Consider the following 17,487-nt stretch of genomic DNA (forward strand, 5'->3'; position numbering starts at 1 on the left):
TTTAAAACCTTAAAGTTATCCCTTACTATCATTCAATAATTAATACGGGAAAACCACATATGTTGTGTACAATGCGATATTTTAAGGTTTATGGACAATTTTATGAACAAATTTATATATAATGTAATATTTAATTTTATATATGAGAAATTGTTAAACAATCCTAAATTATACCACGTATATAAACATCTTTTTTATTGATGTTATATTTTTTATTCAGCCCGTGTATTACACGGGTTACTAACCTAGTTATTAATATTATCAAAAATCGCATATTGGAAAGAAGTCTGATTCAACCGCTAACCTGGTTTACCTACGTTGATCTCGAATTAGTGATGTGGCCGGCTCTATCAGTCTAACCACTTTTAAAACAAGGGGCTTATTGCTGGCCAGTTCTATCAGTGATGTGGTCAGTCTTAATGATTTAAGTACGTTGTCATTGTTTTCTATAAAGTGCTTGTCTGTTACAAATGAAAATGCCAATCTAATCATAAAGTTATAACAGAGCCACATGTAAAAACAAATTATTTGTATAACAGAAACAACATTATCATAACAAAATGAATAATAGAATCAACTCGGAACCATCATAACCAAAACAATACAACCAAAGCGTCCGAAAACAATCAAACACCGCAAGATACTTATACAACCATCCACCCGAACCAAATCAGTAGGCAGCAACTGCAGTAACCACTTGGTCAACTATTGCAGTCAAAACCTCAACAGTCCCATTAGGAGCATCATCTTTAGCAGCTGTTGCTGGTGCGGGAGCTGCGTTCTTTGTCTTTAGAATCCTTGGCAGCAGCAGGTGGTAGTGGCGGAACCATGTGTGCTGGCGGCGATTGCTTCAACTTCACCAGAATCTGTCTCAGCCTGGAGAGATCGGTTGGTTTCCCGGGCTTCGGACCTTGAATAACTTCAATAGATGGTTTCTTGTCTTTATCTTTCTTGCCTCGTTTCTCAATGTTCGGGACCTCACGAGGAACTAGCTCGGCTATTGCTTTCCAGTATTGTTTATCGGCTTCTTTGTGGAATTTCTCTTGCTTTGCTAGATATAACTATTTTAAACAAACAAATACTGATTTAAAGCAAAAAAGATGATCTTATTGAGATATAAATCACAAAGATGTGAGTTAAAAATGCAGTCCTAATGAGGTGTGAGCAAAGGGGTGCTAAATGGGTCGTGTTCGCGGGTTGGTAGGTCAAATATGACACGCTAACCAAAACACGACAAGAGTATTCACAGGTTGGCACACTCGAATTACAAATTTACAACCCAAAATATACATGTGTATACAGCAATAATCAGCCTGTGAACAAGCCAGGTATGGGTCGACCCGTGGCTTACGTGTTTGCAGGTTCAACACTTCAAGCCAAATCCATTTAGACTAGCGCCTAACTTATGAATTCCGTGCTAGGTTCGGGTCAGAAACTACCCTACCCTTTGCAAACAAATAATAGTGCCAAGTGTGTTTGAGTAACAAATTCATCAAATTTTGGATGGTTAACAAAACAAATACTACAATTATTAAAGAAACTAATCATTGAGTGATTAAATCTTTCAAGATTTTTATAAAAGATTAGAAATCAGAAAACAACATAGGTTTGATGAAATTATCACATTAGTTCACTTTCAACTAGGGGTGTGCATAAAACTGGAAAAAAAAAACCCAAAAAAACCCAATCCTTAACAGTAAAACTGAACCAAATTAGCCAACCCCAACTAACCGAACCCAAACTAAACCCGACGGATTGGTTTTCATTTTTCGTAAAATCCGTACTTTTGGTTCGGTTTCGGTTTTGCATGTAATTAAAAACAAAAAAAATCAAACCGAGTTTAAGAATTTTCATTTTTCATTTAGTACCTTATAAGAATTTAATAAATAGTGTTAACCCAAAAACATTAGCCCAACTTATAATAATCAATTAATTATTAGCCAACATAAAAAATTAGGCCCAAAGTATTGTTCAAATTCTTTATTATGGGCCAAATTAAGCTCAAATGGTAAAGCTGAAACGTAACCAAACCCAAACCAAAAATGCCGAAACAAAGGATTTAAAAAAAATAAAAACCCTATTGTTTGGTTTTGACCCCAAAACTGATCCATGCATACGGCGCACACCCCTGCTTTCAATTAGAGCAAGCATGCATGGCAGCTCTTAAGACTTAAGAGGCGAACAATTCAATCCATTTAACTATACGTGGGTCGCTTTGGGTCAGATGAGCACACTATGAAATCTTAGTTAAAAAGAAGCAGGTCAAAAGTGATCCAGAGTGTGTTCAAATGCTTAGCACCACAGTTCTTGGGGTTAAAAATATAAAAATGAACAAAGAGTGTGGACATGTTTGCCCAGTCTGACCTCACTAGTTAGAAACCAAACCCAAATTGCGCAGTCCGTTTAACTAGAATTACCTTTTCACCTTCTCGGTTGGTGAGCTTGTTAGTCTCGGTGGTCTGGAGTCTTTTCTGATGCAAAGCTCGCTTGTACATTTCACCTTCTTCCATGATCTGGTTTCTTAATTCCTTCTCCTTGTTTTCCTTGTCTTCCAAGCGAATTGCATTTAGTCTGCACAAGAAACACAAAATTTCAAGCTAAAATACGGTTCATAGCAAGCCTAACCTTTTAATTTACACAACATAGAAATAAGACACAATCAACCCTAACCCGAAAACACTTACTTGAAAGTGTGCGACGATATTAAACAAACAAACATATGATAGCAACATCTAAAGGCTTTTTAAAAAAGACCCCCCGAAAGGATCAAATGAACTAACGTCTGCTGATTTGGTCCTAAGGTCTAAAATATTGAGCCTAAATAATTTGGGCGGAACAATGATCAGTTGAACTGAATATCACAACATATAGATCTTGATTTGTAGTCAACATAAAACTTCTTTATTTAATCCGGATCAATAGATAAAACTAAACACAAAAGCCACTCAGTGTTTGAACCAAAAATATACAAATAAATTGTCCACTGATCCGTCACTTAAATTGAATTGGACATCCCAAATCCAACCCTAACAGCTCTAAAACAAGAAGAAGATAAGGCTAATAAGTTACCGGCGCCATTCGCGAAGAGCGAAGCCTTGTTGGTCTTGTTTCATTTCAGTGTCAGCGATATTGTATGCATGAGTGCCATTTGGATCACCGAATCCGAATGGATCCGGGTGGGAAAGTAACCGGAGTCCAAGCGGCCCCCGGGAAAATGGATCCAAACACATTTCTCTTCTCTTCCTCTGTTTAGTCGCTGGCTAATTGGGCTGTCACGGTTAAAGAATATGATAGACTTCTTTCTTTGTTATTATTATTACTTTCCAAACTACGAAACAGCAACTCGGGTGCTTGAATTTTCAATTAACAAAAATCAAGCCATTTCAATCATCGTTTCTAAATATGTTTTACATCTGTCGACTCATATTGTTCTTCCGATCAAAAGCCCTAAAACATCGGTTTGAAACTAGGGAAAAAACATAACGACGTTAAGTATTTTTTAACGGAGGACTGGTGAAACAAAAATAGTTAAAAGGTGGAACCATTGCTAGTGATTTTTAAGATGAGATTATTATCGGCCAATACACAAAAAATAGGATTATTTATTTTCAATTTTTCAAAAAAATATTATTATTATTATTATTATTATTATTTTCGTTGTTGTTGTCGTTGTATTACAAGAGAAGAATAAATTAAATGGGATTAAAATAATTTTGTTTTTATGCAAAACTTAGGTAATACATTTCACACATTTAAAACTAGTTGATATTTGCTTTGCTGCATGTCATTTTTTAATTTCTTTTTTTTTTCTTCTTCTATATAGTCATCACTCCTTATTGGTCAATGTTTTTAGTAAACGAAAGTATAGATTTACAAGTATGATTAAAAGGTGTGTGAGAGTTAACCGGTAAAAGAAAACACAATCGTCGTGATTCAATAAGTGTGTTTATTGTTGATTAAGTTGGCATTGAGTGTGTAAGATGAAACCACACGCAAGAGATTTAAATGTTATTTTAGAAAGAAAGTGAGCGAAAGGAAGTCCACATTTTACTGGATTTACATATTCATGAGTCATGAATCAAACATACTGCAACACTAGTTACCATTAATATATGCTATAGAGTACACATGTAAATATCTTAAAAAATGTGATTGTAGTCAATGGAGCATTCATTTACAGTAGTTTTATAATTTAAATTTTTATAATTACACTAAAAATAATTATATTTCTTCTCTACTTTTTGATTAAATGATACTTTTCTTATATCTTTATAATTATAATTTCTTTTTCCCTTACTAACAACCACCTTCAACAAGTATTAAAAAAATATAAAATACGAGTAATGTTTTTGTAAATTTACTGATAAACAGTAGCAGCTTCACTGTTCTCCACTAACAGCCACTTAGAATCATACTCTAACAGATAGGGTACACACTTACACGATTTATAAAACCTATTGTAAATGCTCTAAATGTACTAGTATTAAGTGAAATAAATTATACAAATAATAAATAAACTATTTTTATATAGTTAATTAATATATGTGAAAAAATATTAAATATGTATAAAATAAAAATGTACAAATGAATGATTGATTGATTGCAAGTGAATTAAATCATGTGTTTTGTTTTTTAACAACGTATTTTTCGAGCCTACATGTAACGGAATTTCAACCGTTTTACGATAATTATCGCTAAGCTAGAAGACCCAATGACCTATGATAAATCATGTATTTAGTTATTTTCTTAAAAATATATATTTTCTTTGCATCTTAATATGAAGTATTTCTTTTTTAATCTTAATGAAGATTTTTATGCATAACTTTATGACATTATTATTTATGCATAACTTTATATGACATATATGTTTGTTTTATAAAAAGTATTTCTAGGCATAACTTTATGACATTATTATTTATGCATAAGTTTATAAGACCTATATGTTTGTTTTATAAAAAGTATTTCTAGAAGGAAATTGACTTTGCATATTAGATGACGGGATGAGAGCCAGAGGTGTGATGAGAGATTGAGATCCACCTCATTTGTGTTGGCTTATTTCGAAGAAGGAAGTTATTCCTTTCTTTCGCTTTTGTGTTGGCTTAGTATTCTCTTTCTCCCCCGTATTTGTTACCCGTTACCTCAGATTTGGTTTACAACTTCATCTTCACTTGCGACCCCGACTAGTGGCTAGTACCTCTTGAGCTAAGTATTGATTGGTATAGAGATAGGGTAACAAAAGTGACCCGCAGACAGAAAGAGATCCGTGGACCACGAATAACACCCGTGGGTCATCGACAATACCTGCGGATGAAGATCCTTCATCCGCGGACCACATGAAGCTCCACACAAGGAAGAAACAATAAGAACCCCTTACGTGGCAAGAAAGAGCAGTTGTAACAATATAGTTTTAGAAGATTACCACAACATTCCCTGACAGGGACGTCGGCCAATAAGACAGAGACAGCTGGACACCTGGTAACAACCATGAACGTGGCCAAGCTGTCACACACAATCAAGGCGCGACCCGTGTCCACTCAGGTAGAAAGGAATATTCTAGATAGTGACAACTCCACCAATCACATTTCTCCATCCTCGGCTATAAATACCTTTATCATCTTCATGAGGTATTCATTCCCTCCCCGCATATTACATCAATTACTTTGTACTTTCTCCTTTCACAGTACTGTACTTATTCTCACGCCAGAGAGTGGTTACGAGAAGACCCCCTGTCCTTCCCGTAGCAATTTTCACGGTGTCTGTTTTGAAGGAATCAAGCTGAGATCTGATTACGTCTGACTTGTTGGTTCATATTGTAGTTCATACTTGGTGGAAACAAAGATCTGATCCTACTCGGGTTAGATCCGTGCTTCTTCATTGGCGTCATCCGTGCTTTGAGGCTAGTATTGTTGGTTGTTTATGGTTTTCACTTACAGTGAGTCAGAATCAACAAATTCCAATTGTTACTCCGGTGGGAGTAAGGTGTAACACCCCGGCTTAAAGCGGAAACGCCCGAGTGTGACATACAGATTGCTCAAAACACATGTGACACTATTAAGTGACAATATTATCATTAATTAATTCACAAGTCAAGTACACAAGTTTGAGACAAGAAATACACGGAAAATAGATAGAGCTAAATAGTTCGTCAATTGGTTTAAATAACCTAAGTATAGTGTCTTCTCTATGTGTCATCTTCTACTAACAATACCTGTAGCATATATATAAAATACGATCAACTAACTTAATAGTTGGTGAGTTTACACAGGTTTTATATAAGTACATAGAATTGAACAAGGATGAGGTGGAAGAGTTTGGAAAGACGGTAGACGTCGAGGTCGAGTTTGAGGAAAGTACGAATACTGGCATTCCACGTGGGAATGTGCCAGATTATGATGAGGTGGAAGCAGAAGATGTGACTGCCGAGGAATATCCAGATATGTATACCACGAATAATTCTGATTCTGGTATTCCATTTTTCACGACAGAACATTTTGACGCGGCAGAGGAACGTCTCAGGCAAGAACGTGATCGTTGGAATCAACAAGCTAAGACAAGTAAAGTAAAGTATCGGTGAAAGAGAAGAAATGTAAATGTGCTTTGGATGATATGTTTGAGCATAACGTCGATAAGTGATCAAAACGCTTCGCTACAACGAACAAAAAGATATTCGCCAAGCAAAAATTCGAGCATCAGCATACTAGATGAAGAAGTACAAGTGCTCGAAGTCTGTCAAATGTGATATTTTATCTTGGCAATATGATTTTGATCTTAAGGTATACGTGATGAAGTGGGAACACATTTTATATTATTTTAAACGTATATGAGATGTTTTGACGATGCCTCGTTGGGATGTGAGAACTTTGGCCAACCAACCATTTTTGAATCGAGGTAAATATCAATGGGCCACGTGGTTCTATGAGCATCTTTTTCACGAAGCTCATTGTGGTTTCAAATTCTTTAAGCCGCAGGTGCCGACACACAAGTATATTGACGAGATCGATCTGCGCATTGGCTGGAGGAAAATGATACTACAGGTGAAACGCCAAAGACGATGAAGAGGGTTCCGATGAAAACATTCCCTCAGAGTCTTTTCACTTCGTTTAATCGAACGAGTGAAGCGGTGATTGTGTTAGGATCGGGAATGAATACACAGTTCATTCGCGTTATCGATCCTATGTGGCTAGTTAACTTATCGGAGTCTGATAACAATGCGTTATTTCATAATCAGATCCAATTCGCTAACGTAAGCAACTATGATCTTGCAATGCAGTTTCAGCTAGTTGTACGAATTTGCTACGCAACCAAGATTCATAACTGCAACGATTGGACAACGAAGATGTTCAAGAAGTAAAGTATAAAGAGCTCGAGACGAGGGGGAGTTTGTTGATACATGATTCGATCGTCTCGGTTTTTATATTATTATTATTATATTAGTTTAATATGTTAAGGGCATTTTGATAATTATGTAATTAGTCCATTCGCATTAATTTTAAGGCAATGCATCACATTCGCTTAATGTAAGTGTCATTCGTTATCCTTGAATAACGAATGTGACAGCGAATGAAGGCACATTCGTATAATGTATGTTTAGTGAATGACTCTAGGTCATTCGTCTAGTTTAATGTAACGAATGACTCATTCGTTAAGGTATGTCTTAACGAATGAGGTCATCTTCTATAAATAATTGTAAAGTATTATGATGTGATAATAGTTTTTGCTTAATCGTATTCCTTACCGTTACTCTGTCAAAATCACTCCAGAACACACACACTACACACAGTAAAGTAATAACATCCTAATCATAATTCTAATAGTAATGATGAATTCGAACAACACGTTGTCATCATAAGATCTAGATCCAGGCTCATACGTTCTCTCAGATCTTGTTGGGGTGGCAGAGACGGAGGAGATGGTTCACTAATCACCACCTTCGCAAGGCCTGCCAAAACGCGAAGCGTTAAAGTCATAGATACACAGAAAAAATTCAATAAGAAATCTTTACCTTTAGCCTTGGTGGCAATGTTGAGGATCCGGTCGCCCAGGCGAACCTTCTTGGTTTAGAAGGATTGGGCATTGACGTAACACAAAGTGTACATCTTTTTGCATCAAATTAACCTCATATTTATACCGAACTCCATGCAAATTCATTGTTTTAGGTACTTATTTGAGTTATTTGTAAAATTTGCAGGTACGGGCGCCCGCCCGACAAAGAAAACATGAAAAGATGGCGTTTCAGAGGCAAAAACAGCATTCTGCCAGACCTGCACGACCGTGCATGCCCGTGCAAGACTTGCACGACCGTGCGGGGTCATGCCAATGGTCGTGCCAGAACAGAGAAATTTGACCTTTTGGTCAGACTAAAGCGGGGTGTTGACTTTCCACTTATATGCACGACCGTGCATGCCCATGCAAGGGCTCGTGCCAGACGTCCAGAAAGCATAAATACACCTCCATTACCTCCATTTTAAGTGTGGAGCCTTAGGGGAATTCTCTTAACTTGCTGGAAATTTATTGTGTGTGTTCTAGAGAGAATTCAAGGCTTCCATCTTTGTGTGATCATCCTTTCAAGTAGCAATCATCATTCATCTTATTTTGCAATCTTTTGTTCTTGACAATGTTTTGTAAGATTACTTTGATTTTGGTTGTTGTATTAAGCCTTATGGGCTAAATACTCTTGTTACTTAGATTATGTTGAAGCTTTTGCTTATGTGATATTTATCTATGCATGATTTTGACAAGTTGGTGTTCTTCAAGTTTATGACATGTTCTTGAATAGAGTTTGATGGTTGAATGCTTGTTTTAATTCCTAGTCTTGTTAGTTTGATAGATGTTTCACCATAATATGTTGGAACACTATGTGTTGAGCATTTTTTTATGAACTTAGTTGTGTATGCATACTTTGTTTATATCCTTAAGTTAGGAATGACTAGTGGAAACTAACTTGGTTATGAATTTTAACAAGCATGAAACCTATCACTTGATATTGAAAAATTGTATGGTGATAACATGATTCTTTGAATTGGTTGATGTTTGCTAGAGATTAAGGCCATAATCCTTAGTTTATATTTTGCTAATTTGAAAGATTCATGTGTCTTAACTAGTGTTCTTGAACTTGTTTATTTTACATGATTTTAGGTGGTTAGTTTGTTGTTTTCATGCTAGCTTTCCTTTAATTATGTGATTAGGTAGTTTTGACAAACTTACTAATCTATGGTTATTAACTTGTTGAAAACCCATCATGATGTTTTGTTGCTAGTATTAGGTTGCCTTGATTGGAATTTGATATTGGTGCTTATGATGTTTGTTATTATCATTGTTATTTTGTCACTAAGTTTAAGTGGATGCATAGTCTAAGTATCTTTGTTTGGATGGATTGTTAGTTGTATTTTATTTGCTTTGTTATTGTTATATGCTAGTTTAAGTTACTTGAAAAATTATTTGGATTGTTTGTTTGGTTAAATTAATTACAAGGATTTAGTATCAAAAGTTCACCATGTCCATGGATTGACACTCGGTTCTTACCGATACTTTGCTACAAACGATAGGTACACTTGCATTTCGTGTGTGGTTTGGTTGTTGGTGAAAACCATTTTTAAAACCCGATTTGTGTGAAAATTTTATTTAAATTTTATATTTATATTCGCACACGTCAAGTTTTTGGCGCCGTTGTCGGGATTCGGTGTTTTACTTTTGAAACGATACGAGTAATTGATTTGCCTTGTTGATATTTTTGCTCTATGTTTTTTTAGTCTATTTCATTTTTATTCATCTTGTTTTTATTGTATTTTATTAGTTATATTTTTAGGTAGTTTTCCGTGTCTTGTTTGTTTCCATTCCGCGTTTCTTTCGGGTGATGCATGTCCACCACACCCGGTCCTGATCTTGTTCCCCCCTTCCTAAACCCGAGCGACATCTTCGAGAAGGTTTGAGGAGGAGAGCACGCGAGATTGCTGAGGTCATTGAAAACGAAGTTGTGGAGGACGATGCAAATCCCGAGGTTGAGGAGATGGCGGATCCGAACAATCAAGGTCGCATGGATGACTTCGTAACGTTGTCCGTCGATGGCTACGGCAGTGGTGTCACGGAGCCCGAGATTACTGTGAGTTTCAAGATCAAGTCGAGTATTATTCATATGGTCGAAAATTCTGTTTCTTTCCATGGCCTCTCGAACGAGGACCCTCATTCTCATGTTGTGCATTTCCTTCGATTTTGTGCAACATTCAAGATCCAGGGGTGTACGGACAATGCCGTGAGACTCCGACTTTTTCCGTTCTCACTTCACGGGGCTGCCTTGGAGTGGTTAGAGGCACTCCCTTCCGGTTCCGTCACCACTTGGAAGTAATTGGTTGAGCAGTTTCTTCTTCAGTACTTTCCACCCAATAAAACTGCAAGATACCAGGCAAAAATCACTGGTTTTCGTGTTGATGATGATAAGTCACTTCATGCTGCATGGGAGAGGTTCAAAGGCTTGTTGAGAAAATGCCCTCATCACGGTTTGAGTCACGGTCTTCAGTGTCGTACGTTCTTTGATGCTTTATCCGGAACACAGAAGCTGGCCGTTGATCAGGTTGCGGGAGGAGATTTTGGTAGGTGTACTCCCAATGAGGCGTTGGATGCCTTGGAGCGAGCTGCTAAGAAGAGTTTTGCATATAATCCACCTCGTAGTCTTCATGTCGATTCTAATACCCTTGTTTCTGCTCAGTTAGAAGCCTTGACCAAAAGATTTGACTAGATGCAATCCGATTTGGCTAAGTCTAGCTCTCGTTGTGGGGTGCGTGACGGGAAACACCAGACCAGTCAGTGCCAGCAGGCCATGGTGGTGGAGGATGTTGACTTTGTGAGCCGCCAAAACAATGCCTACAGCAACTCCTATAACCCGGGATGGAGAAACCACCCAAATTACAGTTGGAAAGATGGTGGTAGCAGTCAAAATCAGAATCAAAAGCTACCGGGGTTTGATCGAAATCCAAATTACCAGAATCAAACCCAGAACCAATCTTAACAGCAAAAGCCTCAGTTTCAGGGTTCCAGCAGTAGTGGTCAGTCTAGTGGTGGGTCTAGTGTTGAAAATCTTTTGACTCAGCTTTTGGCTAAAACTGAGACCTCAAACAAACTGGCTGAACAGAGGAACCTGAAGATTGATGAGACTCTCCAGAGACACGATCTCGAGTTGAAGAATCAGAAAGCGTCCATTCAGACCATTGAGAATCAGGTTGGACAGATTGCTCAGCTCCTCTCTGCGAGACCACAAGGTAGCCTTCCGAGTAACACTGAGATTAATCCAAATGCCGAGGCTAAGGCGATTACCCTGAGGAGTGGTAGATCTACCGTTCCTGTTGATGCATCGGTTTCCACACCAAAACCGATTGCCGATGAGATCGAGACTGAGACTCTTGGTGAGGTGCACCCGAGGTTAACCCCTGAAACTACCACACAAACCAGAGAGCCAGTCAGGACTTATGTTCCTCCCATTCCATACCCAGGCCATTTGAAGAAGCAGAAGATGGAAGAGCAATACGGGAAATTCATAGAACTTTTTAAGCATCTTCACATTAATCTTTCGTTTCTCGATGCGTTGAAAGAAATGCCTAAGTATGCGAAGTTTCTGAAAGAGGCCCTCTCGAATAAGAATAAATTAGAAGAACTTTCTTGCGTGACTTTGAATGAGGAATGTTCTGCGGTCCTTCAGAATAAATTGCCCAAAAAGATTACCGATCCGGGCAGTTTTACCATTCCATGTTTGATCGGTAGTTTGTCGGTTAGTAACGCTTTAGCCGACCTAGGTGCTAGCATAAACTTAATGCCTTATTGCAAAGCTAGACCTAGGTGAGCCTAAGCCTACTCGCATGAGCATTCAGCTTGCTGACCGCTCGGTGAAATTCCCGAGAGGTATAGTTGAGAATATGCTTGTGAAAATCGACAAATTTGTGTTTCCTGTTGACTTTGTGATCTTGGACATGGATGAGGATAAAAATGTACCACTCATCTTAGGCCGTCCTTTCCTAGCCACTGCTAGAGCTCTCATCAATGTCTACACTGGCAGACTCACTCTTAGAGTTGGAGATGAGGAGGTTACCTTTGATATTGGGAGATCCATGCACCATCCACATGATCATGATGACGTGCTCTACATTGATACCATTGATTCTTGCGTTTGTGAGCACATACAGGACACGTGTGAGGAGGACTCTTTGGATACTCAGTTGTGTTTTAGAGAGGTTTCTGATTTGGTCAGTGGACCTTTGATGGAGAGTTTGCATTGACTACCGCAAACTCAACGATGCCACGAGGAAAGACCATTTTCCACTCCCCTTCATTGACCAGATGTTAGAGTGACTGTTGGGAAAGATGTACTATTGTTTTCTTGACGGTTTCTCGGGATAATTTCAGATCCCCATCTCTCCTGAGGATCAAGAGAAAACGACATTCAAATGTCCCTATGGCACATTCGCCTACCGGCAGATGCCCTTTGGACTGTGTAATGCCCCAACCACGTTTCAGAGATGCATGGTGGTGATTTTTCATGATATGAGGACTCCATGGAGGTTTTCATGGATGATTTTTCTGTTTTTGGGAGTTATTTTGATCATTGTTTGAGAAATTTGGAGAGAATGTTGGCCCGATGTGAGGAAGCTAACCTTGTTCTTAATTGGGAGAAATGCCACTTCATGGTGAAGGAGGGAATTGTGTTAGGGCATAAGATTTCACAGGCGGGGCTTGATGTTGATCGAGTCAAATTTGATACCATTTCGAAGCTTCCGCCACCGAATTCGGTGAAGTCTATTAGGAGTTGTCTCGGTCACGCGGGATTTTATCGGCGATTATAAAGGACTTTTCCCAAATCGCCCGCCCGATGACGAAACTCCTCGAGAAAGATGCCCCGTTCATTTTCTCCTCTGAATGTCTTCGGGCGTTCGAGCTTTTTAAGGAGAAATTGGTGAATGCCCTATCATGGTTGCCCCCGATTGGTCCTTACCTTTCGAGTTGATGTGTGATGCGAGCGAATTTGCAGTCGGGGCTGTCTTAGGTCAAAGGCGGAATAAGCATTTTCATCCGATTTATTATGCGAGTAGGACACTGAACAATGCGCAGGAGCATTACACGACCACTGAACGGAGCTCCTTGATTTTGGCCACACTACTTTTAGACCCCCTACATCGCCTTGTTTTTGGGTTGTATTTGACTGCATTTGGCTTGATTGCATTGATTTTGGTCGATTGGGCTGATTTTCTGGCCATAACCGCCGCCGGCGCGGCCACTGTTGGGTCTGCACAACCGCCGGCACGCTCCCGCACGGCCGTGCATGGTCGTTTTTCAGGCCAGTGCAACCCCGATCGACCAATCTGTTTCCCGAAGCCCCATGCATGGTCCTGTCGGTCCGCACTACCTTGCACTGCTTCTGACATGACCATGCCAAAGAGTCAATTAACCCGTTTCTCGATTTCCTTTATCCAATTTTGCTTATTCATCTCTTGTTTGACAAATGTCAGGCCGCAGGCACCCGTTCTGCCGGTTTATTGGGAATGATGACAGGAGCAGCACCGCTCGTGAACGTTTCGCTGAACTGTGGCCGAGGAGGAGTAAATTCGTGATGGGACGCGTCCCGTGCTATGAGAGGCTGGAACACATAAACCAGCGCGAGCGTTTGATGCATTACTTACAGCACCGTGGAGGCGTCTTCTCTTTATTCGTCGGCCTGTCTTTCTCGAGCTTACTTTGGAGTTCTTGTCTTCCTTCTTTATGGACCCACTGATTATGGATCCTCATGACAGTAATAACGGGGTCCGGTTTCGGTTAGGGGGAAAGTGGTATACGTGGTCACTCGCCACCCTGGCTAGCACCATGGGTCTTTATACCGATGAGAAGATTGAGTCTGATATGTTTGACGGGTTGAGGGATTTCCCGAGTTCGGAGGAGAGGCACGCCTTTTGGATGCGGGTTACTGGAGAACCGCATGACGGCCGTTCGTCAAAGGCCACACTGAAACGGAGCTCCTTGATGTTGTCTTCGCATTCGATAAATTTCGGTCATATCTTGTCCTTTCTAAGATCATTGTGTTCACGGATCATGCAGCCCTTCGTTATCTGTTCAGTAAACAAGATGCGAAGCCGAGACTTATTCGTTGGATTCTACTGCTACAGGAGTTTGACATTGAGATCCGTGACAAAAAGGGTGCTGAAAATGTCACGGCCGACTATCTCTTCCGTCTTGAGTGCTTAGCTTCATCGAAACAAGTGGGGGTTCACATAAATGACAATTTCCCCCACGAGTTCCTCATGCATATCGACACACGGGATGAGGATCATCCTTGGTTCGCTGACATTGCGAATTTTCTTGCTAGTAGGATCGCGTTTAAGGGTCTTACTCACCCAAAAAAGAAGAAATTCTTTTCTGATGTTAAGCATTGTTTTTGGGAGGATCCTTATTTGTTTCGTGTTGGTGCCGATCAGCTCGTGCGTAGGTGTGTGTATGGTGACGAGGCTCGAAAAATCCTAAAACACTGCCCGAGGGCCCGACCGGAGGACACCATGGAGCCACATCCACGGTGAAGAAGGTCTTTGACGCCGATTTTTTCTGGCCAACCATCTTCCGTGACGCTCACGACATGGTGCAGTCTTGTGATGCTTGCCAGAGGGCGAGCAACATTCCATCACGAGACGAGATGCCCAGCGACCGATTCAGGTCTGCGAGGTTTTCGATATGTGGGGCATCAACTTCATGGGACCTTTCCTGACTTCTTTCAGCTACCGTTACATCCTAGTAGCCGTTGATTATGTTTCGAAATGGGTCGAGGCACAGGCCTTGCCCACAAATGATGCTAGGTCAGTGGTGAAATTCTTGAAGAAGTTGTTCTCCCCGCTTTGGTGCCCCCAAAGCACTGATTAGTGACCGAGGGACACATTTCTGTAATGCCCAGTTGGAAAAGGCATTGTCCCGGTATGGTGTCCATCATCGCTTCTCTACACCATACCACCCGCAGACGAGTGGGCAGGTTGAGGTCACAAATCGCGGCATCGAGAGGATTTTGGAGAAGACGGTTAGTCAGAACCGTAAGGATTGGTCTGAAAAATTAGATGACGCACTGTGGGCTTTCCGTACTGCCTACAAGACACTGATTGGTACAACACCGTTCAAATTAGTGTACGGGAAAGCTTGTCATCTCCCTGTTAAACTCGAGCATAAGGCATATTGGACATTGAAATGTGCGAATCTTGATCTTGCATGCGCGGGTAAAAACAGGATGGGTCAGTTGCATGAGCTTGAGGAGTTGAGAGGCCAAGCTTATGAGAATTCAAGGATTTACAAGGAGGATCAAGAAGCTTCATGACGGCCGGTTGAAGGACCACAAACAATTCCAAGCGGGCGATCGTGTTTTGCTTTACAATTCTCGCCTTCGTTTATTCCCTGGGAAGTTAAAATCCCGATGGTCCGGCCCCTTTAGTGTGAGACAGGTGTTCGAGTACGGTACCATTGAGATTGGCCATGAGGATGGACGCATCTTCAAGGTGAATGGTCACCGTTTGAAACACTATTTAGGTGAGCCGGTCGAGACTGTTTTGGAGGTTGTCGACCTCTACCCCATGATCTAGTGTGGGGAGTTTGAGTCTAGCTATCGACTCCGTAAAAATTTTGCATGTTTAGGAACTTTGTAGTTTTTGTGTGTTTATTTTGTTCTTGTTTGTTTTCGAAGAGTGAAGCTATCTTTGTTTCTTTCCGGTTTCGTTCTTTGAGTGAGAGATTATGGGTTAGGGCTCATAATGGTCAAAATCGGGAACCATTTTGGTTTGGAATTGAGTGGAATACTGCCAAATTGGCAGAATGAGAATTGGTAGGCCAAAACGACCTTGCACGGGCTCGTGCACGACCCCGCACGGCCATGCAGCTTTGTCTCGAGAACCGTGCAGACGTTTTTTATCAGGTTTTATCCCCTACCTACCCCATTTTCATCCATTCCACTCTCCCCACAGCCGATTTTGACCCCCTAACCCCCGAATCTCTTGTTCTTCACTGGATTTTCACACCAAAGGTATGTTTTATCTTCCATTCCATCTTCCTTTTTCTTGTTTATGTAGAAATTAGGGTTTGTTCATGAGGAATTTGGAGTTTTTCCAATCTTATCATTTTGGGTTGGATTTGCCCTAATTTCTTGTTGTTTTAGTTAGTTTTTGGGTTGTATTTGACTGCATTTGGCTTGATTGCATTGATTTTGGTCGATTGGGCTGATTTTCTGGCCATAACCGCCGCCGGCGCGGCCACTGTTGGGTCTGCACAACCGCCGGCACGCTCCCGCACGGCCGTGCATGGTCGTTTTTCCGGCCAGTGCAACCCCGATCGACCAATCTGTTTCCCGAAGCCCCATGCATGGTCCTGTCGGTCCGCACTACCTTGCACTGCTTCTGACATGACCATGCCAAAGAGTTAATTAACCCGTTTCTCGTTTTCCTTTATCCATTTTTGCTTATTCATCTCTTGTTTGACAAATGTCAGGCCGCAGGCACCCGTTCTGCCGGTTTATTGGGAATGATGACAGGAGCAGCACCGCTCGTGAACGTTTCGCTGAACTGTGGCCGAGGAGGAGTAAATTCGTGATGGGACGCGTCCCGTGCTATGAGAGGCTGGAACACATAAACCAGCGCGAGCGTTTGATGCATTACTTACAGCACCGTGGAGGCGTCTTCTCTTTATTCGTCGGCCTGTCTTTCTCGAGCTTACTTTGGAGTTCTTGTCTTCTTTCTTTATGGACCCACTGATTATGGATCCTCATGACAGTAATAACGGGGTCCGGTTTCGGTTAGGGGGAAAGTGGTATACGTGGTCACTCGCCACCCTGGCTAGCACCATGGGTCTTTATACCGATGAGGAGATTGAGTCTGATATGTTTGACGGGTTGAGGGATTTCCCGAGTTCGGAGGAGAGGCACGCCTTTTGGATGCGGGTTACTGGAGAACCGCATAACGGCCGTTCGTCAAAGGCCACACTACTTTTAGACCCCCTACATCGCCTTGTTCTTTATTGCATTGGGGCCCGCGGTGATAGTGTGGGCAATGTCGTGACTCGAGATCTTTTTCACTTATATTGCATTATTGACGGGCAGGATTGTAATCTTGGGTTTAGTGTGGCCGAATGTTTCAGTCGAGCGGGTGAGTCCACTTCTGGTAGTTCCATTTGTGCTGGGATGCTCATAGCTGAACTCGCCCATCGACTTGGAGTTATGGACTTACCGGCTGCTCGGAATTTGACCATGATGGGCGAGGGGATTCTCATGGATTTGTCCCGACTCCGAGCAATCAGGATTGTGAGGGCGGTAGGGAACCGGACCAGATTGGTTGACAGGTAGGGTCGCATTTGGGACCCGCTACCCCCTGCTGGTGATGACATGCATGGTCAGGAGGAGCCACAGCCAGGTCCGATACCGCTGGACTATGAACATCTATGGCAGAGGTTTGACCAGTTTAGCCTCAACCAGGAGCAGTTCCAGCTTACTCA

The 17,487-nt window shown here is 41.0% G+C and overlaps 2 protein-coding genes, 1 non-coding gene and 1 pseudogene across 4 annotated transcripts; 2 read left to right on the plus strand and 2 right to left on the minus strand.

Moving 5' to 3' along the window:
• Positions 1-594: 594 nt before the first annotated feature.
• On the minus strand, positions 595-3,230 carry LOC143534422 (clathrin light chain 1-like; annotated as a pseudogene). The gene is made up of 3 exons (XR_013135548.1): positions 3,070-3,230; positions 2,418-2,571; positions 595-1,061 (listed from the first exon to the last, which is right to left on the minus strand). The product of XR_013135548.1 is annotated as a clathrin light chain 1-like (transcript).
• Positions 3,231-10,392: 7,162 nt separating this feature from the next.
• On the minus strand, positions 10,393-10,497 carry LOC143534433 (small nucleolar RNA R71). The gene has a single exon (XR_013135550.1). It is a non-coding gene; the product is annotated as a small nucleolar RNA R71 (small nucleolar RNA).
• A 235-nt stretch (positions 10,498-10,732) lies between these two features.
• On the plus strand, positions 10,733-11,830 carry LOC143534423 (uncharacterized). The gene is made up of 2 exons (XM_077028920.1): positions 10,733-10,953; positions 11,035-11,830. The coding sequence occupies exons 1-2, from the start codon at positions 10,733-10,735 to the stop codon at positions 11,828-11,830; spliced, it is 1,017 nt and encodes a 338-aa protein (XP_076885035.1).
• Positions 11,831-11,846: 16 nt separating this feature from the next.
• LOC143534424 (uncharacterized) lies at positions 11,847-12,263 on the plus strand. Its single transcript, XM_077028921.1, has one exon. It carries the CDS (start codon positions 11,847-11,849, stop codon positions 12,261-12,263), a length of 417 nt encoding a protein of 138 aa, XP_076885036.1.
• Positions 12,264-17,487: the final 5,224 nt, after the last annotated feature.

Source organism: Bidens hawaiensis, unplaced genomic scaffold, assembly GCF_021521415.1.
Source record: "Bidens hawaiensis isolate Kalapana, Puna unplaced genomic scaffold, B.hawaiensis_p1.1 tig00010164_1, whole genome shotgun sequence".
NCBI classification, from domain to species: Eukaryota; Viridiplantae; Streptophyta; class Magnoliopsida; order Asterales; family Asteraceae; genus Bidens; species Bidens hawaiensis.